The following is a 26,347-nucleotide window of genomic DNA, read 5'->3' on the forward strand; positions in this document are numbered from 1 at the left end:
CTGAGTTTGTTTTCTGGACGTTTCCTGGATGTCAAAAAGTATGCTTCTTTTCTTTGTTTAATGAAAATGGGGAACTTGAAACCTAAGCTACTTTGACAGCTGTCAATATGCTCATAGTTTTAAGTATGAGTCTGATGACCCAGTTATTGTTCTGTTTATATTTACATTATGTTCACATGCTAAATGCAGATTTAAAGGACTGATTTGATATGTGGTTAGTTAGAAATAGGATTGTGATTGTGTGCGTGTATGTGTGGGAGACAGAGAGAGAAAGAGAGAAAGAGAAGGTGGGGGAGGGGATCTTCGTTGGACAAATTGTCAGTTAAAGGAAATGAGACTAAATGGAGAGCAGCTCACCGAAGTTACACATGGCTCACTGTCTATAGTGAATCGGATGGATGCCACAGACCGCTATCTTATGTAAATCTGCGAGCTTGTCCTGAAGAGAAAAGTAATCGAAACTTCTGGTTTCTCCTTCCTCAGGTGTGGCGCTTTATGACCATATGAGGAAGCCGGAACGGGGCGCACCTGTGAGCTGACGTCACACTGAGAGTACCTGAATCAGCTCGCGGGACTGATCACATTCAGACGCTGAAACTACTTACAGAGTGCAAAAGGGGAGACGCTACGCACCGGAATACAAAGAAAGTTGTTTTTTCTACGTTTTAGCTACCAGAAGGATTTTATAAGCGGCTTCAAACACAAATGGGGACCGCCTGGTTTGCGGTTTGGGGCGTTTTATTCGTCATTTTCCAGGTAGGACTTTTTCCCGCTGTTTTGACTTTTATTTTAAATATTACTTCGACATGTTTTGCTATTTGTTATATCTGTTATTTCTAATGTTACTGTTTATTTACTTGTGTGGCTATCCTGTTTTCCAAAGAGCGTTTAAAAAGGCGTTTAGGTTGGTAAATTTAATTTGGTTTTAGTTACTGCTTCTTGTGGATGTTGTGGGTAGCAATAAGGAGGTTCTTGGGGTGAATGTTAAGAGTTAAAGGTGAAGGTGGATGAAAACTATCCTGACTTCACACACACACACACACGGTTGCTCTAAACTAATTGCTTTATGGATAATTGTCGTTGCGGTGTACAACGGTGAAGTAGTGCCTCGCCCTGTTTCCGTCGGTGACGTTGACTGCAGGCTGACTCGCCATGTTGGATTTTTATAAATTAAAACTGAGGTCCCTTCAGGTTCTTCTTCCACAGGGCATATGACGTCACTATTGACTTTAAAACTGTAGAAATCTGTTGTTTGGACTGTTAACAATCATTGTATAGCACAAATTACACACACTCGAGATCTTCATAAGCTGTAAAAACATTTCAAACATGAGATTGGAAAACAATAGCTAATATTAAATGCGAACAATGGTTAGTTAACATTGTTTTTTTTTAAAAAAAGGTTTAAGCTGCTTTTGTGTGAAGAAAATATTTGATAAAAATTGAAGTTCTTTTATAAACGAGATATGAAGTTTTTATTGCAAACAGCTTTATAGTGGAAGGCTGGCTGTATTGTTGAGAGGCTAGTGTATTGTTTTGTTTTATAGACCTAAAACACATTAGAACAAGAGGGGATTTGCAGTTGATTCTGTTAATGTTGTAAAAAATAATTAGAAGTCAGTCACTAGCTGTTGGTAATGAAATTTACTAGAGTCTGTTTACTAATCCAAAACCAATGGTATGGTTAGAAATATAACCTGTATCTACATTTGGGAATAAGATTGAATGTAAGAATTTTGTTCTGTTTAGTTTCACAACTGGATGAAATTGAAAGGAGAAACTGATACCAGTTCGTTTGGATTTTGAAGCAGTATTCAGTTTTTGAGCTTCTGCACCTTAAGCAAAGATGGATAAAGAGATCTAATTAAAATGGTGAATTAAAAATTCTATCAGCAAACTTATTATTGCAATACATATAAATTAAAAATGTTAAAGTTGTAAATCCATATTGCCCAACCTATTAAACTGACTGTAACAAAAATCAATAATTTAATCTATTAATATTTTAGGTTATTAAAGCTCTTTTACCTTTCATAGATCTCTGTTAGCAGTTTAGAACCCTGTAGATTTTCCTAATAAATGGGTTGCTGTGCAAAGCAAGGCTGTATTTATATGCATGTTATTTGCTTGTAATATAGATTCCCAAATTATCAGTATTTTATTTTTGTAGGTACTGACTGCTGAAGACAAAACAGAAGCTCTTGCATGCTGAAAATAAAAGGATAATTTGAACCTGTGTAATGCGCTGCAGATATTATATTTCTACAGCCTAACAAGACTGTTATGCTTGTTGCTGTTTCTTCTGTAGAATATTTGTTACTTATCAGTCGTAGTAGCTGGAACATTCCTGTAACGCATCTATAGTGTCATCTATGCTTTTGTTCAACTGGCAGATTGATTTTTTTCTTTTCTTCTGCTCTTTGCGGATATATAACAGACTTGGATCACAGCTGATGCAGTGTTTGATGCATTATGCCTCAGTCACATCAAGCCACATAGTAATACAAGAAAGTTGTATAGCTGAAAGAAAAAAAACCAACAAACCTAACGATGGTCTCTTGTGAAAATGTAAAGGGTTAAAATCTACTAATGCCATGGATATGAACATTTATTTATTTATTTTTTTTAAATGGCTGAAATCATCTGGAACTGGGCTGGCAGCTTTTAATCGCTGTGGCTAGTTTGTCACCTTTCTGTAACTTCTATGCTAATGTTTACCTACCAAAAGATAAAGGAACTTTTGACAACTTCAATATCTGACTTTTAAAAGTCATGACCATTTCTTTTGATAATCCTGAGGCCTTAGAGTTCATTCTGACCACCTCTGAAACATGGCTTCAAAAAACACAACTGTATCATCTGGTGATTGTGAGCACTTATTACTTATAATATCTTAAAATATATTTTTACTCTCTAGTCCTGAAGCTATTTCTCTTGCGTTATTAAAATGAAGATGTTGACACAACATTCACTGTTAAGCACCTTCTGTTTGAGCAACATGTTGGCCATTTCTTTGCTTTCTCAAGCTGTCCTAAAATAAATTCTGTTTCGTCCACCATCATTTGACAATTTCCCACTACCTTAGAACCATTAGTAGTTGTGTGTGTGCATTCTGCTGTTACACACCCAGGATTGCAGGCCTGAATGAAATGCTCATTGTCATCTCCCAGGCTGTGGCTGCAGAGGAGTCATCATGTACGCCTGGATTTGAGTCAGAGCTGTTAATATTCAAAGTGACCAGAAAACACCTGCAGCAAGGCACACGACTGGGCAAAGGTATGGTGAGCCTTTCATGAACAGAATATGTCAATGTCTCATTTTTATTGCTAGTATTACCTGTTTCTAATAATACTGGTTTTCTAGCTTTGAAGGATATTTTTTGTGAAGCTATTGATTAGTTATTCAGTTCTTGTGTTGTACTCATTTCTGCAGCTCAGGGAATCTTCAGTCAGGTTTCTACTTGTTCTGCTGGCTTTTCAAATGGTGCGGCAAACACTGAATAAAAGCTGGCACAAAGTAGAGTTAGGTTCTGGGTTTGTCTTGTGTACGTACTATTGCTTATTTGTTGCAACATTTATTTTAGCTATCACTTTGTTTGACTTGTTAACCTGCTGTTACAGCAGAATCATTTTATATTGGGCCCTGATTGTGATAATCCATGCACTATTTCTGTTTGTGAACATTTGTGATTTTTGTTCATTTCCAGTTGGCTTCAGTGACTGCACGGACCGCACCAGATTTCTTTTCAGCACAGATGACAGCCGCTTTGTGGTCCAAACAGATGGCTTGGTAACGGTGAGATATTCAGTTTATGTTTACATAAAGATCCTTACAGGTGCACAAGTTACAAAATGTTACATATTTGAGTTTCAGTACTGATTCAAAAGTATGGGGTGATGCAACACTTCAGGGTAGTTTGGGGAAAAAAAAACCAAAACACTAATATCACATTTTTTTTCCATCCAACCTTTCGTAAGCCATTTTGTTTCATTTGCCTGCTGAAGTAGGCATACCCCTTGAACATTTTCTCATTTTGGTTGGTTGGAACCTCAAAACAAAAAGTATTTTAGGGAGCAAAATAGAGCATACTTGGGAAGTGAACAGAAATACTGCATGGTTTTCAGTTATGAACTGTGTGGTATGCTGTTGTATTAATATCCCTAAATAAAAACCAATCCAATCAACTTTCTTCAGCTAATTTTTTTGCAGTCAAAAATGCTTTAAGTGTAAAGGGTAAAAAAAAATTAGCATGCACAGTGAGTATATGTATTGGCTGAAAATTACAAAAACAAACTGTAGAATGAAGTATTCCTCTTGTGGATTTCAAAATTGATCAAAATAATACAAGAAAATCACATTTTCGGACAGGCTTTTAACACCCATCCCCTGCCACCCATGCTCTAACGGTACACTAACCCTGCCTCAGACACAGTATTTCCTTTGAATTTAGAAGCTCAGTACTTCCCCCTAGGGGCTACAATGCCTTACAATCATTATTATTATTAAAATGTAGTTCTGTAAAGGTGGCAGAAATTGGAATTAATAAGACATCTGTGTGAATACTATCAAAAAAGGCCACTATAGCCAGAAAACCCTCTTAAACATAGTATTGACAGCTACAACATCCTGACAGCTATCAGAAATATTTGTGGATTTAGTTTAGCCATATCTGAACACTTTTTCAAGATATATAACCTACCTGTTGGAAACACTTTGTGTGGAAATGCAACTCAGCCTTTATTCAAGTCATTTTGAACTTTTCTGAAAATAAGTTTATGATATGCAGGTAGGTGTTGACAAAATTACAATGCTAAGTAAATGTTTAAAAGTAAGATAAAAAAAAATCAACCCTTCTTGTGAGGCTGCTAGTCTCAAGCTTAAGAAAACAATAGATTTAAGATTATCTTCCTGAGGTCCTATTTTTCAAACTCTGTTCTGACATTGTGCTGTGCTGAAGTTACTGTGGTCTTCCTACTCCAGGTAAAGAGACAAGTTGTCCTTCATGAGGGTCACCGGGACTTTTTCATCCACTCCTGGGACTCACAGGGTCAGAAGTTGACTGTATCTGCCATGGTGCTGTATGATGGACATCATCATGGGAATAACAATCTGAATACTGAGCATCACCACAACATCCAGCTTCATGATCAGATTGAGGTGGACTCAGCCACTAAACAGGTAGGAAAGGCATAGACATGGGTCAGAAAATGTATTTTTTTTTCCCTTTTTTTGTTGAGCATATAAAATCTGACTACTGACGCACTGTTTCTATAAAGTATTCACCCCCTCCAAAATTTTCCCCTTTTAAATAAATCATGATGAACATTTTGGCTTTTTTGGCAAAACCCCATTAAATGTCGAAGTGAAAACTGATTTCTACAAGATCACAAGTGATTGCTTAAATATTCACCACCTTTAAAGTGATTAGCACAATTTAATTAGAGCTCAGTAAAATCCTGGAGGACAGTTGGTTTCCATCTGCCAGACAATGACATTTTCTAAAAGACGACCAAAGGCATCCAGCTAAAGCAGTGGTTCTTAACCTGGGTTTGATTGAACCCATGGGGTTCGATGAGTCGGTCTCAGGGGTTTGGAGTCTCTGCCGCGGAGGTAAATACACACTTGTAGAGACTTTTCTGTAGGTCTTCGTGAGTTCTAGAAGAGGACCAAATTTTATGCCTCCACAGGTTAATGTGCACAGTGTTTTGAAAGTTACAGAGTGACACAGCTGAGCTGTTTCTGTTATGATTTTCTTGACGATGTTAAAATGCATACATTTTATGTAGGCCTAATGCGTCCACCAAATCTGGTAAGTTTTCAGATATGTTTCGGCCTCCAAAAGCCAATTCATTTGACTGAAGCATAATGAAAAACGGAGATTATAAAAGGCCACAACAGTGCATGGCTGGTCAGACCTAAATATAAAACATCCAACGAAGTGAATACTTTTTATGGGCTCTGTACTTGGATAACCCTCACTCTACCTGTGATGTGTTGAACAAATGCTTTTAATGCAGAAATGTTTTTCTGTGAAACACTGCTCCTTTGTGGCTGTATTTAACATAATCTGTTTCCATACTTTTTTGTTAGTTTGTACTGTCTTCATGTCCCACTTTTTTTTTTTTTTTATGACTGATTCATTTGAGCTTTTGGCTCAGAGGAAATGTAAATTAAGAGCTTCATGTCAGACTGCAATTCTTAAATTTGAAGTCAGGATGCATTTGTTTTTCTGGAAGCCATTTCATTTCAGCTGTTTTCTGATTAAAATATATTTGTTTCGGTAACACTTTATTTGAAGGGGGTGAATAAGACTGACATGACACTGTCATGAACATGAATAAGCCTYCATGAATATTTATKAYTGTCATAAAGCGTCATTCGGTAAATTACGACACTTTTAATACAAAGTTGACAAAGAAATCATTACTGATATAAAGGTATTACTGATTGCACTTTAAAAATTTGGTAACTTTATGTTATTAAAGGTAAAGTTTAAACGGTAATGATTTCTTGGTTAATGTCAAGTTATCATAAAGACATTTTGTATAATGTCAACTTTGTATTAAGTGTCATAATTTACCGAATGACTCTTTATGACAGTGGTCCCCAAACTACGTCCCGCCTACACATTTGGTCCGGCCCCTTGAACAATACCAGAGAGGATTCAGATTTTTTATTTATTTTTTCATATACCGTATTTTTCCGGACTATAAGCCGCTTATATGTGGATTTTTCTTCAACCACCAGGGAGCTCTTTAGCAGGAAGTGAATCATTGGAAGTCAAAATTGGAAATAAAAGAAAGCGCCCGTTTTCATTTCGCACATGCTAATAGCAGACACAAAGGATCAGCACTTTTACTACAGTTACCGTTCGGAAACTACTGTAATCAGTTCAGTTAAATCTAAACTTGGCAACTTTTTCTTTTCCAACCGTAATAAATGTGATGCTCAATTGACCTATTTTGGGTGTCTGCCCCGCTCTGCTGCTGCATCGTTGTGGAAAACCTGGAGTGGAAGAGATATATGTGGCTTAAATGTGCATGTTAACTGTTTTTTTTTGTTGTTTTTTTTAAACTTTGGGTTTGCGGCTTATAGTAAGAAAAATACGGACTATAATCCTTCCTGGATTTTTTTTTCTGTGAAGAACCCAGAGAGGATTATTTGACTGTGCTTTCTGGAAAACACTAAATTTTTACATTTAGGCACACCTGCAATCATCACACTTTTCCTGTTACAAATTGACTCCGGCCCCCCACCAGAGAAGGGAAAAGTTATGTGGCCCTCACAGGAAAAGTTTGGAACCCCTGCTTTATGACAACAGTCCTAAATATTCATGAAAGCTTATTCATGTTCATGGTATGTAGGCTTGAAGAGCTCCGGCCGGGGGCCGGATTTCCGGCTTTTGACAAACAGTCCGCCTCAACCAAACTATAGTCTCCGGGCTTAAAGAGCTCCGTCAACAAAGATGTCTGCCAATCAGAATTCTAGCTCCCGTGTTCTTGACCAATGACTGTAAAACGGTTTGTAGAAAACAAGCGCATGCGTTCGTTTTGGCGGTTTAATCAAACGCGATATGAAAGAAAATGGAGTTTGTCTCACCCAGTAAAGAAACGTGTTTACTTGAGAAAAGATTTAAAAACAAGTGGCGCTGGGCATGGCTAGAGGAAAGGGGACGAGACGGGAAGTTGGTGGAAATTTTTGCAAAATGGGGGCGCTGGGATTCCTTTGGGGGGCGTTTGGTCGAAGGTAAACTTTACACCTTACAATCACAACAATACCAGTTTAGACTTTGAGCAACTTGCTAAAACTTTATTTTGTAGCATTCATTTTATAGCATTAACACCGGTGCTGTAAGTGGTCCGGTATGAAACTGGTGTGATGGAACAACAGAACCACAGCACTTTTAAATTTCAATAATCAAGAATACCGAAATTGTTTGTTTTAAAAAGTTTGTCAGTCTGCCTTTTCCCCATCGATGCGGTTCCCGACCGCACTGCACCATACGGGGTTAAAAAAAAACAAAAAACGAGGCGCATATTGCGCAAAACTCTAAAACAGAAGAAGCGGGACATAAAACGGTGCGACGAACTGTGAATTATGGCATAAAAATGGAGAACCCAACGCTGAACAGTGAAAAATCAACACATGATGTAAAACGCATGACGATTCGGTGGCGCAGCAGGTGATGAGTGAAGATTACTGGTGGTCAATAAACGATAAAATAAATCTAGCAACAGGAAAGAAACTAATGTGGACATAGCAATAAACCAAGAGAGGATAATACTAATCAAAGGAAACTAAATGGAAATGAATGAAGAACAAAATGCAAGAATAAACTAAGAAACTAAAATAAATACAGAAGAATAAACTGGTATTGCAAGACCTTTCAAGCAATACTTAATACAGAGAACTGTATGGCAAGAATAAACAGACACTATTTCCAGAGAAAAGGTAAAAATATTGTTGAAGTGCCATGGGTTTAAGACCATATCTAGTACTTAGAATAAATATATCTTACAGAACATAACAGTAAATAACTTATCGCTTATTTTTATGTTTTTAATTAGATTTGATGTATTTATTTCTTCAATATTATTTTTTATGTCAATGTTAATGTCATGTGGCTGTTGACTCCATGACACTTTCAATTTGACTCATTAGGATTTTATAAAGAACAAGATTTGTTCTTTGTAATTTCTGTAAAACTATATAATCAATAGACAGGTCTTTGTAAAGATATAATCCATGTTTCTTCCTCATATTTGTATGGCATTAAAAGGACCTAGAACTTTTGTTCTTCCACTGAAAGCTCTGGTTTGCACAGTAAATGCCATGAGGGGGAAATTTTATGGATGATACTCTCATGTCCCATTCTCCTGAAGGCAGCACAGAGCTGCACCACAGGAAACGCTGAAAAGAAGAGCTATGATTAATGTAGTTACAGTTCTATCCATGTTTTAATGTTGCAGAGCTCAGATGTTTTGCAAATAGATCAAATTTAAACTGGCATGTTGTACATCTTTTATCTGGTCATTTTGTGGAAGATTTAACAACTGGAAAATGGTCAAAGAACAAATCTTTTGCACTCTGGCTGCTGTTAGGCCTACAAATTTTAACTTGAATATTCATTGCATTTTTCGTAGACGCCTGTGAAAATAATTTCTATTCCCATGTTCTCTGGAAAATTATCTTGATAAATACAGAAATTAGCATAAAAATCAAAACATCTACAATAGTGATAGTAATATTAATAATAAAATAATAGTCAGTGCAAAGTAGCCTACACATTCTTTGTTGGGGGGTGTTGAGGGACCTGGATGTTGCATGTTCTAAATTACTTGCAAAAGCATTGAAAGGACTCTTATTTAATGTTGACCTCCGCCTTCAAATTAAGTGTTACCTTTGTTTCTTAGGATGCTCCACAGGCTCCCATTCTGTATTTCCCGAAATCTAATCCAGGACTGAAGAGGAGAAAGAGAGGCTGGGTTGTCCCTCCTTCGAATGTTGCTGAGAATTCCAGAAAAAAGTTTCCTGAGTTTGTTGTTCAGGTAAGGAAATTAATATTAATGCTTGTGTATGTATGAATGATGCTAGAAAAATGACATTCAGTGTAATTTTATTTGCATTTTAAATTATACATTGTACTTTAAGATGTATTCCTCTATTTTTTTGTGCTTTGCTTAAACATGTCTCATTATAACTTTGTGGTCTGTGTTGTCCAGATTCGCTCTGATAACGATAAAACGAAGAAGATCATTTACAGCATCACTGGTCCTGGAGCTGATCAGCCTCCTGTTGGTCTTTTCATCATGGACAGAGACACTGGTGATCTGTATATAACAGAAGCACTGGACAGAGAGAAAGTGGACAAATACACGGTCAGTGTTTTCTCTTGGAGCTTTAAGCCTGTTTGTTAAAGATGAGACTAAAGAAAGTCGAGAAACAATTTTCTGAAACAATTCTCAAGTTTACAAAAAAATACTCAAATAAAAATGGTCATCTCTGTTTAAATACTGAATATAGTTTATAAAATGGGAAAGATAAAATATACATTTTCTTGCAACATAAAATCAAAGAGACCATATTCTAATATGTTGAAATTATCGTTCTTGCAGCTTAAAGCCCATGCTGTGGTAGCAGGAGGTACTACAAGTGCAGAGGAGCCTATGGAGATTGTAATCAATGTAATTGACCAGAATGACAACAAACCTATTTTCACTAAAGCTACCTATACGGGAGAAGTTCCAGAGGCCTCGGAAAAAGGTAAAGTCCCAGGATTCAGATAATGACAATGCAAAGAGAAATTTTTACTTTTTTCAAACTAAATTATAAGTATTCTTGGAACTTTTGGCTGGAACCTCTAAACAATGTTAAAAGTTTTGTGGGCCTGTTTTGTATGGCCCACAAAACAGTGGATCTAATCTGCTTTCTTTTTTCTTTTTTTTATTATACTAAATATCAAAATCAGGATGTGACTTTGATATTTGACTGATATTTCACAGTGCATGTCTAAATGTGATCCACCTGAGGTGGATCACATTTAGCTTACAGAAAGAGCGCCAAGCCACCAAATAAACCAAAAGTAAACTGACTAACATTTTTGGTTTAGGACGGAGATGTGACGACACTCGCTGTCTTGCACAGATGTGGGCTACGTCCAAGATGTTTTGTCACAAAACATTTTTTTTCCCTCCACAATCTTGTTTATAGTAAAGGGGCTTAGATAATAAAAAAAATCCAGTATCTAATTCAAAGTACACACAGTGCGAACAGCTGCAGGACTTTATAAAATGGCAATCACCTACACTTGGGTGCCTCTAATCTTTTAAATATATGCATTTAAACTGCTTATAAATAGCTTTTTTCTCTTTCTTATTCTGAATTGTTTCTGAACTGTCCATGCTGAGTGGAGCCTTTACTCCTCCAGCCTCTCTCTGCCCTCCATCTTCCCTCCCAGAGCTTGTAGTTTTCGTCAGCAGTCTTCAAACCATTCTCTGCTATAACATCTGTCTGCGTGTTACAAAACATCCCAATTAAAAACAAACGGAAAGTATCAAGTTGTATTTTTTTGTTATTTTCACTCAATTAAAACAGGACAGCACACCTCAAACAACTGCTTATTAACTTATGACCAAGATTTCACTCATTAAACGATGGCACATAGAACGCGTGTCTTCCTCTTAGACAGTAGTTACTGATCAGATTGGTGCATTTGATTTAAGCATTGGGGCATTTTACGCAGGTGGTACACAGATATAAAAGAATGCTGCTTGCACTGGGACAGGATGAACAATAAACCGCTTAGCATTCAGAGACTTCAAAATAACACAGTGGGAATTTTTAATTCAAGCAAAATCGAAACCTGATAAAAGTGCAGACAACAATTACTAATTTGTTCAAGAGAAAAAACGGTAATGTTGAAGTTTATATTTAAAAAAATGCACTTGTTTGCTGTGGTGGTGCAGGGGTTCAGCACCACCCAAATATGGAGGCCTTAGTCCTCAACACGGCTGTCACAGGTTTGATTCTCAGCCTAGGGACCTCTGCCGCATGCTTTCTCCTTCTCCCATAACCCACTTTCCTGTCGATTAACTCTCAAATAAAGACCACTTTATTTGAGAGCCAAAAAATCTTTTTTTTAAAAAAAGTGCATGTAAATACAGGTAAAGTTACTAATATTCAAAGTAACAAGTACCTCATTACTCGTTAATTTAGCTACTTTGTGATGAGCAAATGTCCAGCTCATCATAAAGAAAATAAGAACATATTGGCCTCAAACATTTATAAATATAAAAGCAACACAAAATATTGTGTATTTTTAATGGGACATTAATTTATAATATTTTATCTAATGGTTTTAAATAACCGACTCCAAAACCTGATTTCCTGTTAAAATTTAGTCAATACAAATCATAACAAGAACCTGATAAAACTGACATTTACATTTGTTAAAATATTTTTCAAGTTTACCATGTATGATAAAGCTGCTGCCTTTCTCACACTTATAGTTAAATTGATGCGTTAAGTACAGCGAGGGGTTTTCTTTTTCACAGACTTTAACTTGAACTAAACTTAATAGATTTTTCTTGCTCCTCTGTCTTCCCATTGATGTCACACCATGAGATCTTAATACAAATCCAGCTGAAAGATCAATGCTGTTTTTTCTGGTGTTTTATTATATTTTATCTTAACTCATTAACAGATATAATTTCAAATGTAATAACTTTATTTAAAACAAATTCAAGGAAAAGTAAAGTTCATGGTTTGTAAACAACTTAAAGGAAAATTAAACAAATTGTAATTACAGCAATAAATGCAAATGTAACTAATTACTTTCCAACCCATAAGGACCAATATATATATTTTTTTTCCACATTGTGAAGTGCTTCTACTTCTGTGTTATCCATACAGGCAGCCTATGGTACAGTATAACCCTGGTGGAAATTTAAATATACTAAGCATGTTAAATCTTGGCGTACTTAAAGCCAGACTAATCATCATTATACTTCAAGTTAGTTGAGGATTAGTTAACTTGAAGTATATTATTTTGGAACAACTAAATATGTGTTTGATGTATTTTAATAGTAATTGTAGAAAATTACAATTTAAAGTGTACCATGACATGCTTTTTTGAACCAACTAAGGGTATACTTGGTATGCTTTAAGTATATTGCTTTTTATGTAAAAATAAAAATGCCTCATTAGTATATCTTAAGTGTATTATTTTTGTGATTGAATTACATTTAAAATATATGTAGAATGTATTTTAAATATGAGCATTATACACTTTATATATTAGTAGTGTGATCTCAGTATGCTCCAATTACACTTTTGGTTTATTACAATTCCTAATGAAGTACAATTCCTAATAATAAGACATTAGTTATTTAATGTCTTATTATTCTTTGCCACTTTGTACATTACATTACATGCTTCATGCAAACATATCAGGCTAGCAGAACACAGAAGGATCAATTACAACAGTTTTCAGGTGAAACGCATTACTTTGTGTTCAATATATTAATATTTTTCAAGAGTACATTGAAAATATACTATCAGAGAATTGTACAAATTGTCAAATATTAAGTTTACAGAAAATATGCTTATGAAAATTGGTACAGTTAAAAAAAATAAGCACTTTAGAGGAAATGTGAGAAATACTTCAAGGACAGAGTATTTAAATTCATTCATTCATTTTAATTCGGTGTCGCATTACTCCAGACAAACTGACATTTCTCCTTATGAAGAGTGAGGATCAACGACGGAACATTCCCATTCACTGCACTTTGCAGGAACCTACAAAAAAGAACAATAGAGCAATTCAAAAGAGAAAGCAGTTGTATGTTAAAGAGTCCAATAAAACAAAGAAAATTCTAAGACTTACAACTTTAAGACGTTGTGGACTTGCTATGTATAAGGCATCAAAACTGATGATGTTTGGGACCAGATGCCTGGGGTGAAGAAACATTTCTGGGTGTTGTCTTTGCCTGCATCTGTTAGAAATAGAAAAAGTGGTCCGCAATATCATATCAGTTGATGCTGGCCTTAACTATGAATATTTTTTAGATGTGGACTTATCCATCCGTCCATACATTATCTTATCACCACTAGCTCCCCCCTCACCATCTTGCTAATCCTTGCAGGGTGGTGAAGGGGGTTGGTGGTGCCCATCTCCAGTAGTCATCAGATGAAAGACTGGGTTCACTGTGGACAATGTATAAAAAAGAAATGGTAGAATAACGAGGGGAATACATTTTGTCCAATTATTTTCAAATCATGTTTATTAAGGACTTAGTGTTGTAAACACATCAGTTTTTGCTGTTAAAAATGTAGCCAGTTGCTCAGTTAAAAACAAACGAACAAAAAGGTCCTTACACCATGAAGACAATGTGGTGGTTCATTCTCAGAAATGGTTGGTGATCTGGTGGAGCCAGAGCCTCTGAGACAGGAAAGTCTTTCAGGGAATGCCTGATTCCCTGGTGGAAACTGCCCTTTATTCGAGTTTCACAAATCCTTCTCTTGGTTTTAAATATTCTGTTATTAGTTGAGAATAATTCACTCCCTGTTTGAAGAGTCTAGATGTTGTAGTTTGGTCAGCTGATGTTGTAGTTTGGTCAGTTAGGAATCGCCCTTTAGCTATTTCCCGAATCAGAAGCTGCAATAGGAAACCAAAGTTGGCGTCACCTCATTGTTGGAGAGACCTGTAGTGCTGTATTGGGTACACCATAAATCCATTGTTATGCAATTCATGTTCTCTCTTTGTGCACGGCTCTCTTGGTCCATTAGTTTATCCTCCAGTTTTATCTGTAACTTTATTATTTTAGTGACGACATCCTCAATGTTCAAAGTCCTTTTCTCCGCTTTTTCAGTCCAACTCTGCCTCATAAGTCTGGCGTTCATCTTTAGATATTCTTCTTTGTCTTTCCCCCAACTGTCCATTATTTTCCTGTCAAAAGCCTCTTATATCCTGTAACCCCATTACCCATTCAGCCATATTCCACTTTTCAAAACCAGACCACACATTAGCCGACAGAAATCCTTGGTATAACGGTTCAATCAGGTTTGTCGTGGCGTCCAGGCACATGGGCACAAAATAATGGCTATAAGACCAGTTAACTAAGTTTTAAAATCAGGCATTAATCAATGCTTTACTAGAATCTACCTGTGATGCATGTGGCTAGAGTCAGTGTAAAGTCCTGACTGAATGAAAATCAGTCACTTTGGCTTTGTTGTTTAGTTTTTATTCAAGTACGTTTTTTGTTGATTGAGACCGAGAATCCATTAACACTGAAACTGATTTAATTTTGGTTCCAGTGTTATGTGTTTTTGAAAATAAAGTGGATCTATCCATGGCAAGAAATCGCATGCATTATTAGTTATTTCCATTAAATCGGTGTCAAAAGGTCTTGAAACAATGTTATCATTTATTGCAATAATTTTTTAGACAATCGTTCTGCAAAATTTGTTATCGTGACAGGCCTACTTCCAAACATACAAAACGAAACATTAGATTCCTGTGTTTTTGGAAATGTAACATCTTTAATAAATAACAATGTTCTGTATTTTGTTGGTGAGAATCGGTAAAGTTGCGCAAGTAACCGTGAAAGAGAAGCGTATATAAAGATTACCTGAAGAATGAACATCAGTTGATAAAATCCAAAACTGATGCAGCGGCGTTGTGTTTTGAGTAGGAAGACAAAGAAAAACTCCCAGCCGGAATCCGCGGCACAGTGAGGATAGATAACAACGGCTGATCATTTTTATTAGCAACAGTCAAAGACCTGCTTCTTTTTAAACAGAATATAACATTTGCATGTCACGTGGGCAGAATTTGTTTTACATTTTCATTTCTTATGTTTGTTTCATGCCATTTTCTTTTTTCTTGATTGTCTTTTCTGTCTGTCCGAAATAAATAAATAAAATGAAAATGAAAGAGTATCAGAGACCGAGAGTACTATGAGATCCTGGCAGTCTGAGAGGCAACTACTCAGAGAACCAAGTAGGGGAATAGCGGTGCTGCGTGGCTGCAAGGAGTTGGATCACTACGGGGTGAGGCGGAGCCACTACTTTAGCAGTTAGAAGAAAGCAGCTTATAGCCACAGCTAACTCCGGGAGCCAAGGTAGAAAAGCCTTTTTCTCCATAGTCCAAAAGACTGCATTTGTGGATGCATTTTTATTCCAAAATGCAGCAACAATGTCCAAAAGAAAAAAAACATAAGTGCAATCATTTGCATATTGAGAGTCTACAGAGGCTGATAATCTCCCCACTCTGCTCCTGGATTACAGTTTAAACTTTTGAGTTTTATGTCAAATTGAACTAAACTTTAATTAAACATGAATTAAATGACTGAAACAAATTTTCTTACTACATCTGTGATTCATTTTGTCCAGCTGCTTTCTGTTAGACTGTCCAATCAGTCAGGTATTGTGTAGTTGGTGCTTTTAATCAGTTTTCAGTTAACTAAATTCAAGTCTGTGGAACACAAAATGTCACTAAAATCGTAAAAATGCATTGAATCGCAGCGAATTGTATCGCTCAACAAATATCTTCATACAATAATTTCACCATACGATGTGTATCGCTACACCCCTACTTCGAAGCATAAGTTTTGGAGTATTTCGCTGACCCCTGTCTCTTTTCACCTCTTTGCATACATTCTTGTTGCTTTGATGGGGCTTTGTTTTCAAATTTTTTAGATATTTTGGGAGCCCGTTTACAGCGTGGTCATTTACGTTGACACTCAAATCAGAAGTCGGTGTCTGCTTGTAAAAATAATGAAAATGTTAATTGTTTTAAAATAAATCCTTTACTGATCTAAAATAAACAACAAAAACTTTGATATTGATGCTAAATTATCTGGAAGTGGGGAGCTTCTTAGTTCATCTTGCCTTCACTGTTAAATCTTAATAGCTGCTTCTCTGACTGTTCGTTTCCTCTTGATTAGGTACTGAGGTGATTCAGGTTGAGGCCACAGATGCTGATGATCCAAATACTGACAATGCTGATATTGGGTACCGTATAATGAGTCAGAAGCCAGAGCAGCCCAGTCCCAACATGTTTACCATCAACCCAAAAACTGGACTCATCAAAGTCAACGAAGCTGGGCTGGACCGAGAGGTGAGAATTCTGATAGTTTTGGCCAACCTGACTAAAATCAGAACTGGTCTACAATTAACATGCATTTTTCTTATGAAATGCAAAGATTTGAGAAGATTATGTAGAGTTTCAAAAGCAGAAGTTGCTGTCAAATTTTGTATATGCCATTTTAGTTGAACTCTTTGAGTGAGGTTTGAAGCTTAAAATTAAGATAAAATTCTTAATGTTGTACTGTTTTTATTAATTGATGAGGTGTAGATCTGGGGGCCCCAAACTTTTTCCTGTGTGGGCCACACAACTTTTTCCTTCTCTGGTGGGGGGCCGGAGTCGGTTTGCAACAGAAAAAGTGTGACAATTGCAGGAGTGCCTAAATGTAAAAATGTATTGTTTTCCAGAAAGCACAATCAAATAACCGTCTCTGGGTTCTTCACAGAACAAGTCAGGAAATGAATAATGACACTATTAATGAAATAATAACTAAATAACCCTCTCTGGGTTCTTCACAGAAAGAAATCCAGGAAGGATTATAGTCCATATTTTCCTAACTATAAGCCGCAACCCCAAAGGTGGTTTTTTTTTTTTTTTTTTTTTTTAAACCAGTAAACATACTAGAGATGTGCTGATCAGATTTTTTCCTGCCGACACAGATACCGATCACCCATGAGGGCCGATCACCGATACCGATCACATAATTATTTTTTTGTCATAAACACTACCGGTTACATTATGTGGAAAAGGGAACCATGAATTCACCTTAATTTGGACAAAAACTTGTTTTTAATAACACCCAACACCCAACATTTGAGTCATAACAGGTCAATTAAATATCACATTTATTAGTCACTGGAACTAAATCATGCCCTATCCAGGCTATTTCACAATTCAATGTTGTCGGATATTTAAGAATATATCAATCAATAATTCCCAAGAATAAAAACCCCAAGAAACAAAGTTACAATATTATTTCTAAATATTATGGTCTATCATGCTGAGATTTATACCTTATAATTAACTGAAGTTGACATGAAAAGATGAGGCATTTCTTTAAAGTACGAAAACGGCAGTCTTTAGTTGGTTCTTCATTGAAATATAAATTTTTCGGGAAATGCACTGAGCACAAGGTTATTATAATTATCAAGAAAATATGCTGGATTATATCAAAAGTGTATTTATTAAAGTTCATTACCTACGTCATTTTAATCAGTGCCTGAGAGAGCAAGAGCTTCTCAACACCATCTCAGAAATTTTAAATTACAAATCAAGATTGTGATTGCTGCAGAGATGCAATGCGCTCATATCGTTCTGTGTGTGCAAAGAATACTGGAAAAATTAAAAAAAGACTGCTACTGTTTTTCAGAAAAATTGCAGAAAATTGGTTACTAAATGCTCACATCTGCCACTTTTGCAATGTACAGCAAATGTATAGCAGTCATGCGATTGCAGTTTTTTGACCGATCTCTCCTTCCAATCTTTAAAAATTCTGACCCGAGTTGACAACAGTTAAGTGACTATTGCTAACTGCAAACAAGCAGTTTAAATGGAAGATCCCACTGGGATGACAGTGGGATATTCTAGGAGCTCCTAGCTTAATGTTGCATCGGCTTCCATGTTGTGAGTGGATGACTTCCAATACCTCTCTTGACAGCTGAAGCATATCAAGCTGCCAGGATGTCTGAAGATGAATATTATTCATCAGGTCACAATATAAGACTGCTGTTTCTGTCTTATAAAACCTTGGTCTTCGGCTCTTCACTGAGATCAGCTTCATGCGGCTCAGCAAACAGGGCTACTAGTAACGGATAACTACTTCTCTAATATTAACACAAGTCATTCCTTCAGTTTATAGCCTTGTAAAATCCCTCCAGCAAGTCAGCAAGGTTTAAAATTGAAGCCAACTTACCTGTGTACCAACCTCTGGTGTCCTTTGGGTTTGTGTTGTTTCTGTCGGTTGGTGTTGCTCCACATGCACAACTGTTCTTGCTCTTCCTGGTGTCCAACATTTCCCCCACCTCACCTGCAGTGTCCTGTATTAAAGTCAATGTTCTAAAGCATACCTGTTGCAGACCTAATTTATGAATTGGCATAATTTCATTAAATCTTTTTTTGTCATGTCATTTCTCTACTTGAAATCTTCTGATATGTTTCTCAGAATGAGCTCTGTACAGTTTGTTGTAGCCTAAATACTTTCTAAACTAAGTTTCTCTTAAAGGCATCTAAGCTCTGCAAGTGATGAGGATTGAATATTTTGGGAAGATAATTTCCTTCAGTTCAGTGACTGCAAACTACAAGTGTCCTGTTTAATTAAAGTCAGCATTTCATTCAACAGAAAATCCCTCAGTATGAACTGCAAGTACAGGCAGCTGACATGAACGGAGAAGGTTTGACTGGATTTACCAAAGTGATTATCAAAGTGACGGACAGCAACGATCACGCTCCAGTCTTCACACAGTCAGAAGTAAGTAGAACACCACGTATATTTTATTAAGACCTGTTGTTACTTTGTTAATGTGTTCCTTTGTTTGAAGGTCTCCATTTATAAATTAGTTGCTCTTAAAACACAAATATTTTTTAAAATGGAGGACCATTTTACTCAATTTTTAAAAATATTTTCTGTTTTATGCCTGTTTTGTTAAAAAAAATAATAATTTTTGATGGAGAAAAACCTAAAATATGCAATATTTCTCAAAAATAAACAGCAAAATTTAATCTTTTTGATGTGAATGTTCCAGCCTTGACCAGGTAAAATATTAACAGTATTGATGTTTACGCATTATTTTTGGATTAATGAGTTAAAACTGACACACTTTACATATGTGACTTGAAACGGTACATCTTACAAAAGATGTACTTCACTTCACTGCGGATCAGCTTCGTCAGCCCAATACTACTGATGGGAGACGGATGGTAAATAAAGGAGCCATCCCTGTGTTATTTCCATGGAATCACTTCTGTATTCAGCCTGAAAGAGCAAATGTATGGGAACGAGTGAGCAGATCACAGCCAGACAGCTGAGCAACTGATCCGCCTGTACACGCTGCTGTTAACACCATCCTATTTGAGCTCTTCACAAGAAGCATGCATAAGTAATAAAACACAATAACACGGAGACCTTAAGGAACACGGCCATATTTTTTCTAAAAGCAACAACTCCCAACCTGAACAGTCATCCTGCATATTTTAGTTCTCTCCCTCATTGTAGTAACAATCTCTTCAGCAAGTCAGTGTTCTCCTTAGGCCTTCTAATGAGCCATCATATGATGCAGGTGTACTGAACCAGGGAGGGAACTAAAACATGCAAGATCCCGGCCCTCGAGGACCGACTTTGGGGACCACTGATGTACATCATTAATTGTTGCCTTGGGCAAACCCTGCAAACACCAGTGTAAAATGCCATTTTCAATTGACTGGAAACGACAGAGCTGCTTAACCCTGAATGTGGAAGCAGACGTGCAAAGAGCCCGTAGGAGAGCGGTCTCTTTCTCTTGATAAAGAAACTTAAACAAATTTAACTTTGATTGCCAGCTGCACCTATACAAAGATGCTACACCACACATGGGCCTTTCCTGTGATAGAGAAAACATATACAAAACATACTTCATTTTACGCACGCACACACACATAAAATACATCACATTCACACCATTCCTTTACATCATTGCCAACACACCAGGACTACTTTTTCCCCATTGAAACTTGATTGAATAAATGCACTGGGCCTGTGGTAACATCAGGGAGGTTATCACACCCAAAACAAGTTTTCCTTGTATTTTGAAGGCAGAATCTTGGATTAGTATGGTTTTTATTGAAAAGTTATTTTAAAATGCTAGAATAACTGTCCACTGAAAATATGTGGTTATAATAGCAGTCAATGGGACCAAAATGAAACAAAAGGTCTTGTGTGTGCACAAAACGCATATATTTTGTTCTGCATAACTTATAATCACAGGGACAACAATTTTTTAAAAGGAAACTTAAAAGTCTTGGTCAAGTTCCATGGAATTAACCTTTAATCTGACTGAGATGTTGAGAATCAAAGTAGTAAAGCAGGATGTCCCATTTGGGTCAGCCAAGAATCCCCAGGGGTTAAAGGATGAGTTGTGTATGCAAATGTGTGAAGATGAGTTGGAATTTGTTGTGGTGACCAACCTTAAAAATGTTTTCTGTCTCCTCTCAGTATACGGCCACAGTTGAAGAGAATAAAGTAGATGCTCTAGTTGTTAAGATGCTGGTGACAGATGGTGATGAGCCTCATACTCCTGCCTGGAATGCAAAGTTCAGCATCATTGATGGCGATCCAGGAAATCTGTTTACTGTGAAAACAGGAACAAACAAACAAGAAGGAATCATCACTACTGCTAAGGTAAGAGGACCAGCAGGTTCTGATTGTTGGACCAAATTTAACTATTGTAGAGCTTTTTTTTTTTTTTTTTTAAACAAAATTCAGCTCCTATTACATTTATGATCTGAAGTTCACCCTGAGCTGTTAATGTCTGAGTTGACACTAAACCTTTCTTCCACTAAACCAGGGTCTGGACTTTGAGAGAACCAGTAAGCACACTCTACTGGTCACAGTGGAGAATGAGGCTCCTTTTGCTCCTTCTGTTCAATTGGCCACTTTCACTGCTACAGTGGTGGTGACAGTGGAGGATGTCAATGAACCTCCCATTTTTGAATCGGAAGAGAAGCATGTTTCCAAAAGCGAGAACCTTGCTGTGAACAGCCTTGTGGTGCAGTACACAGCTTCTGATCCAGACACTGGACGCAAACAGAAAGTCATGTAAGGAACCTGAAAATTCTACAACTTGAGGAATATCAGAATGCATATTCTAAATTTATATTGTAGATAAATACTAATCTCTTCATCATACTGCTTGCAAAGTCCTGCTTTGTGTTGTTTATATCAGTTTTTGTCATTGATGTTCAGGTATAAGATACTCAATGACCCAGCTGGGTGGTTTGACATTGATAAGGATACTGGCATGATAAAAGTGAAAACCGAAATGGACAGAGAATCCAGCTTTGTCAAGGACGAGAAATACACAGCCCTTATTGGTGCATATGATGATGGTAGGTGTGAGATTTGACAGTCTTAATGGTTTTGGAAGAAATCCTTATGAATCAGTGCAAGTTGAAAGGAATTTAATAATTTGAGCTAAAACTCAAATCATTAAGTATTTGAATAGAATATCATTACCTGTAGCAGTTCTGAATTTCTCACTTTTTATTGTAGAGATTTTCTACTTCTTCCTGATTGGATCATTGAAGGGTCAATATGACTATTCATGCTTCACTACTGTTTCTTCCATGTCTCCAGATCAGATCCCAGCTACAGGAACTGGAACGCTAATCATTAAACTTGAGGATGTCAACGACAACGCCCCAGTTGTTGAGGATCGTTCATTTCAAGTATGTACCCTCCACCCAAACCAGGTCCAGATAATTTGTTTTGCTCCTACCTTTTTTTAAATGGGTGCAAAACGAGAACTACTCTGCTTCCTGCTTGCTCTGTTTTGATTCCGGCTGATTACGTCATCACCAAGCATAGGGGCATTACTACATACTTTCTTTCTAAGGCGTATGTGAACACACCATGGGCATCCACCCCACAGCACCCCCCATCTCTTCCCTCCAGCCCCAGGTTTAATATGTCCATACAGCTTTCCCTTATTCATGTACTTATAAAATACAGTAATTCTATTGTGAAATTTTATTTCATTTATAGAAATACGAAACAAATTACGTCTTGTATCGTTCAATACGCAACATTCAGCAGTCAAATATAGGAAGATTCTGTATTTTAGGGGACGGTGGCAACCCTAAACATTGACTATACTTACCTACTGTCTCAGTCATTTTGAAAAGCTTTTCTCCAATGTCTTTAACCCTCTCCATGTTTGGTGCCCCAAAGAGCTATTTTTTTTTTCCTTCTGCTGCTCCATCTTTACCTCACTTTTGTCAAGTGCACTGTATACAACAATTCAGATTTAAAAAAGAGGGGGAGGGAATAAGCGCGGCTTCGGAGGGGTTCACCCCCAAAAGACTTATGTGGGAGTAGAGAGCGACGCGAGAAGAGGTGTAGGAGAAGAGGGACATCTGATCAGTGCCGTTACTCTATTGATCATTTCATACATGCACAAACAGCTGTTAAATACAGAAAATGCTGACAAGAAAAAAATTTCCCCACATCGTTTTAGTTCCCCCTCTAGTGCTGTGCCCCTATGCGTTGCGTACAGTGCATCCCCACTTCTTGTGCCACTGACCAAGCATCACCTCAGTTAACCAGTTTGACTTAATTTTCAGTTGTTGAATAAAAAATGACAAATATACTGTAGCATAATCCCATCAGCGGTTTAAATCCATTTTGTTTCCACAGGTGTGCAACAAGAAACCAGCTCGTCAGCTGCTGACTGTAACAGATAAAGATGGACCAGGCTTTACTTCTCCATACAGCGTCATCATAAAGGACTCCTCTACTAAGAATAACTGGACCGCTGAGATGAACCCCAACAGTATGTAAACTAGGAATGAGTGATATGAACTAACAATTATATCACAATGTGTTGCTTTTATAATGGTGATGTAAATGATTCCAAAGACCTGTTGAATTTTCTGCTAATCTGGCAGACCGAAGCTGACCAAGCCAAAGTTACGTCTGCAAATAAAACCTGCATTAACCTGTAAATTAGAAATATTGCTTAAAGATCACCTGAATAAAACAAATCTAAATGTTTGTGTTGAGAATGTAATAAAGCTTTATGAAAAGAAACTTGTATTGACAAAACAATTGGCAAGGTAGGAATTAGTTTTGTAACAGTGTTTATTGTATATTTTTCTTTTTCAGAAACTGGTATTTTTCTGACTTTGATCCGTGAGCTGGAGAGTGGATTTTATAAGGTGATCATGACGGTTTCAGACAACCAGGGCCTGCCTCAGGTCAGCACAGTCACAGTTGAAGTGTGTGACTGCACTGGAGAAGAAGTGAGCTGCAAACAGATACGTGGTGCTGGTTCCAACCTGCCAGTGATCCTGGGAATACTTGGTGGCGTCCTACTGCTACTTAGTGAGTTTGAGAATTTACCACAGTTCTAGATGAATATGGGTTATTTCAATGAAAGTTGGTCTGAAGAAAAATTGCTAATGATTTTGATCAGTGGTCCCCAAACTATGGCCCGCGGGCCGGATCCAGCCCGCCTCCACATTTGGTCCGGCCCCCTGAACAATACCAGAGAGCATTCAGATTTATTTTTTTTCATATACTGTATTTTCAGGACTATAAGCTGCTTATATGTGGATTTTTCTTCAACCACCAGGGGCTCTTTAGCAGGAAGTGAATCATTGGAAGTCAAAATTGGAAAGCGCCCACTAAAACAGAATTAGGTTTTAATAGGGAATTGACATTTGAAAATGTTGTTGATCAGTTAAATAGCATTGAGGGGAAACATTTTTTTTTATATTTTTTTTTTTATCATACTGGGATCATGAGAATCTGAGGTATCGATATTAGGATTCAGTAAGTTGCCGTTGAAATTTAAAGAAGAAAGCGCCCATTTTCATTTAGCACATGCTAGTATCAGACAGGAAGGATCAGCACTTTTACTATTACAGTTGCCTTCGGAAACCACCGTAATCAGTTCAGTTAAATTTAATCTTGGCAACTTTTTCTTTTTCAACCCTAATAAATGTGATATTCAATTGACTCAAATTGTGGCTGTCCGCCAGCCCTCTGCTGCTGCTGCATCGTTGTGGGAAAACCTGGAGCGGCAGAGATATCTGTGGCTTATATGTGCATGTTTACTGATTTTTTAAATTTTTTTATTTTTTAACTGTGGGGTTGTGGCTTATAGTCCGGTGCAGCTCAAAGTTCAGAAAATACGGACTATAATCCTTCCTGGATTTTTTTTTTCTGTGAAGAACCCAGAGAATGCTATTTGATTGTGCTTTCTGGAAAACGATACATTTAGGCACTCCTGCAATAGTCCCACTTTCTGTTACAAACTCCCCAATAGAGAAGGGAAAAGTTATGTGGCCATCACAGGAAAAGTTTGAGGACCCCTGGTTTTGATCTTTTCAGTCTCTAAATGACAAAGTTCAACTATGAATTAAGTAAAAGAACAAATTACTGAATTTGCTACTTGAAGAGAGTCATGTCAGATATTTTCACTTTGAAGGTGACATGAGCTGCTTTTGTCTGGATTAGTTTCTCAGCTGAATGCTGGTCTCCCTCAGTCTTGACTGGAGTAATTATATGTGCAGACTTGATGAGGTCACCCAGGACATATTTTGGTAGTATCATTAATCTACTTTTCCAGTGTTTAAAGACACACTCAGTCCATAGTGGTCACCTTCCAGCTTAATGGGATTAATTTGCTCTTGAAATGAAAAATCATGTCAGCTTTATGCTCTTTCAGTGCTGGTCCTGCTGCTGCTGCTGTTGGCAAATAAAAACAGGCCAAAGAAGGAACAACCTTTACTCCAAGATAACGATGTCAGAGACGACATCTTTTTTTATGATGAGGAGGGAGGTGGAGAGGAGGACCAGGTAAATGCTGCTTATATAATCAAGATTTATACTCTGGAACATTGTTTACATGTAATATTTTTTACATGGGGCTGATGACTATAACTGTTCATGAGAACGTATTTAAATCTTACTTCACTCTCAACGAGCTCTTCTGGTGGTTTAATCCAGTGACTGTTTTCATGACTTGTAATCTAAAAGGAAGCTTTATTTTGCATTATTCTCCATTAGGACTACTTTGATCTGGGTGTTCTTCACCGTGGTTTGGACAACCGTCCCCATGTGTTCAGGGATGAAGTGGCTCCAGTTTTTCAGTCACGGCCTGTTGTGTACAAACCTCGGCCCGCCAACCCAGAAGATATCGGCGGCTTCATTGATGATGTGAGTTGAACACCCACTAAAAAAAAAAGTACTTTTGTTGAAAAATAAGCCTGTAAGCATTATAACGCATTTCACTCTACAACACAGAACCTGAAGGCGGCAGATAACGACCCGACTGCTCCCCCCTACGACTCTCTGCTAGTGTTTGATTATGAAGGAGGCGGTTCTGAAGCTGGAAGCATTTCGTCTCTGAACTCATCGAGCGATGGAGACCAGGACTATGACTGCCTCAGCAACTGGGGCCCTCGCTTCAAGAAACTGGCAGACATGTACGGAGGAGGAGATGATGACATGATGTAAATGTATCAGTACTGAGGAAAAGTAGCCGCATGAGTTTAAGTGTGCTGAAGTACTGACATCAGTGAGATGTTTTGTGAATTTTAGTTCAGGCTCATTGGTAGTTGAGCCACAGCAGAGTTTGGTTTTATGAGTTTTCTCAATTGGAGGTCTTTCTAAGCCTTTATTTTTATTTTTTTTTTAGGCTTGCCAAAAATTTTAGTTTTTTTTATTATTATTTGTATCTTACTGGTATGGTGATCTCAAGACACTGAAAATTTTGTAGTATCAATGGTTTAAAAAAAATAGTGTGAAGCTGGTAAAATAAGGTACTTTTTATCTTTTTTTTTTTTCTTTTTTTGTATACTGTTTTTATATTTCTGTTTCAAGGATAGATTAGTAACATTTCAGAAATCATATGAAATCCTGGTAGCCAGCCTAAGGCGAGTCGACCTCTGAACTACATTTGAGTTGATAATAAATGCCTCTTTTACTGCTTTAAATCTTGATGCAATAATTTCTGATGTAAAAGCTTAAATGTAATGTTTTACTTTTATATAAAGTTATACATTTTA

The 26,347-nt window shown here is 37.0% G+C and overlaps 1 protein-coding gene across 1 annotated transcript; it reads left to right on the top strand.

The window, feature by feature from the left end:
* The first annotated feature begins 705 nt into the window (after positions 1-705).
* Positions 706-26,347, top strand: LOC103476551 (B-cadherin-like). The gene is made up of 18 exons (XM_008428998.2): positions 706-756; positions 3,171-3,276; positions 3,707-3,795; positions 4,981-5,178; positions 9,414-9,548; positions 9,723-9,878; positions 10,116-10,263; positions 16,446-16,618; positions 18,924-19,052; positions 20,772-20,957; positions 21,124-21,374; positions 21,522-21,664; positions 21,912-22,003; positions 22,971-23,106; positions 23,439-23,657; positions 25,006-25,136; positions 25,347-25,496; positions 25,584-26,347. Exons 1-18 carry the CDS (start codon positions 706-708, stop codon positions 25,794-25,796), a joined length of 2,706 nt encoding a protein of 901 aa, XP_008427220.1. The 3' UTR covers positions 25,797-26,347.

The sequence above is a fragment of the Poecilia reticulata genome, linkage group LG15 (assembly GCF_000633615.1).
Source record: "Poecilia reticulata strain Guanapo linkage group LG15, Guppy_female_1.0+MT, whole genome shotgun sequence".
NCBI lineage: Eukaryota > Metazoa > Chordata > Actinopteri > Cyprinodontiformes > Poeciliidae > Poecilia > Poecilia reticulata.

Bases quoted from the DNA above. Each gene is read 5' to 3' on its own strand.
- LOC103476551 (XM_008428998.2), top strand. From the start codon at position 706: ATGGGGACCGCCTGGTTTGCGGTTTGGGGCGTTTTATTCGTCATTTTC. The intron at 19,053-20,771 runs GTAAGTAGAACA...GTCTCCTCTCAG, and splicing joins CAGTCTTCACACAGTCAGAA to TATACGGCCACAGTTGAAGA. The intron at 22,004-22,970 runs GTATGTACCCTC...TTGTTTCCACAG, and splicing joins TTGAGGATCGTTCATTTCAA to GTGTGCAACAAGAAACCAGC.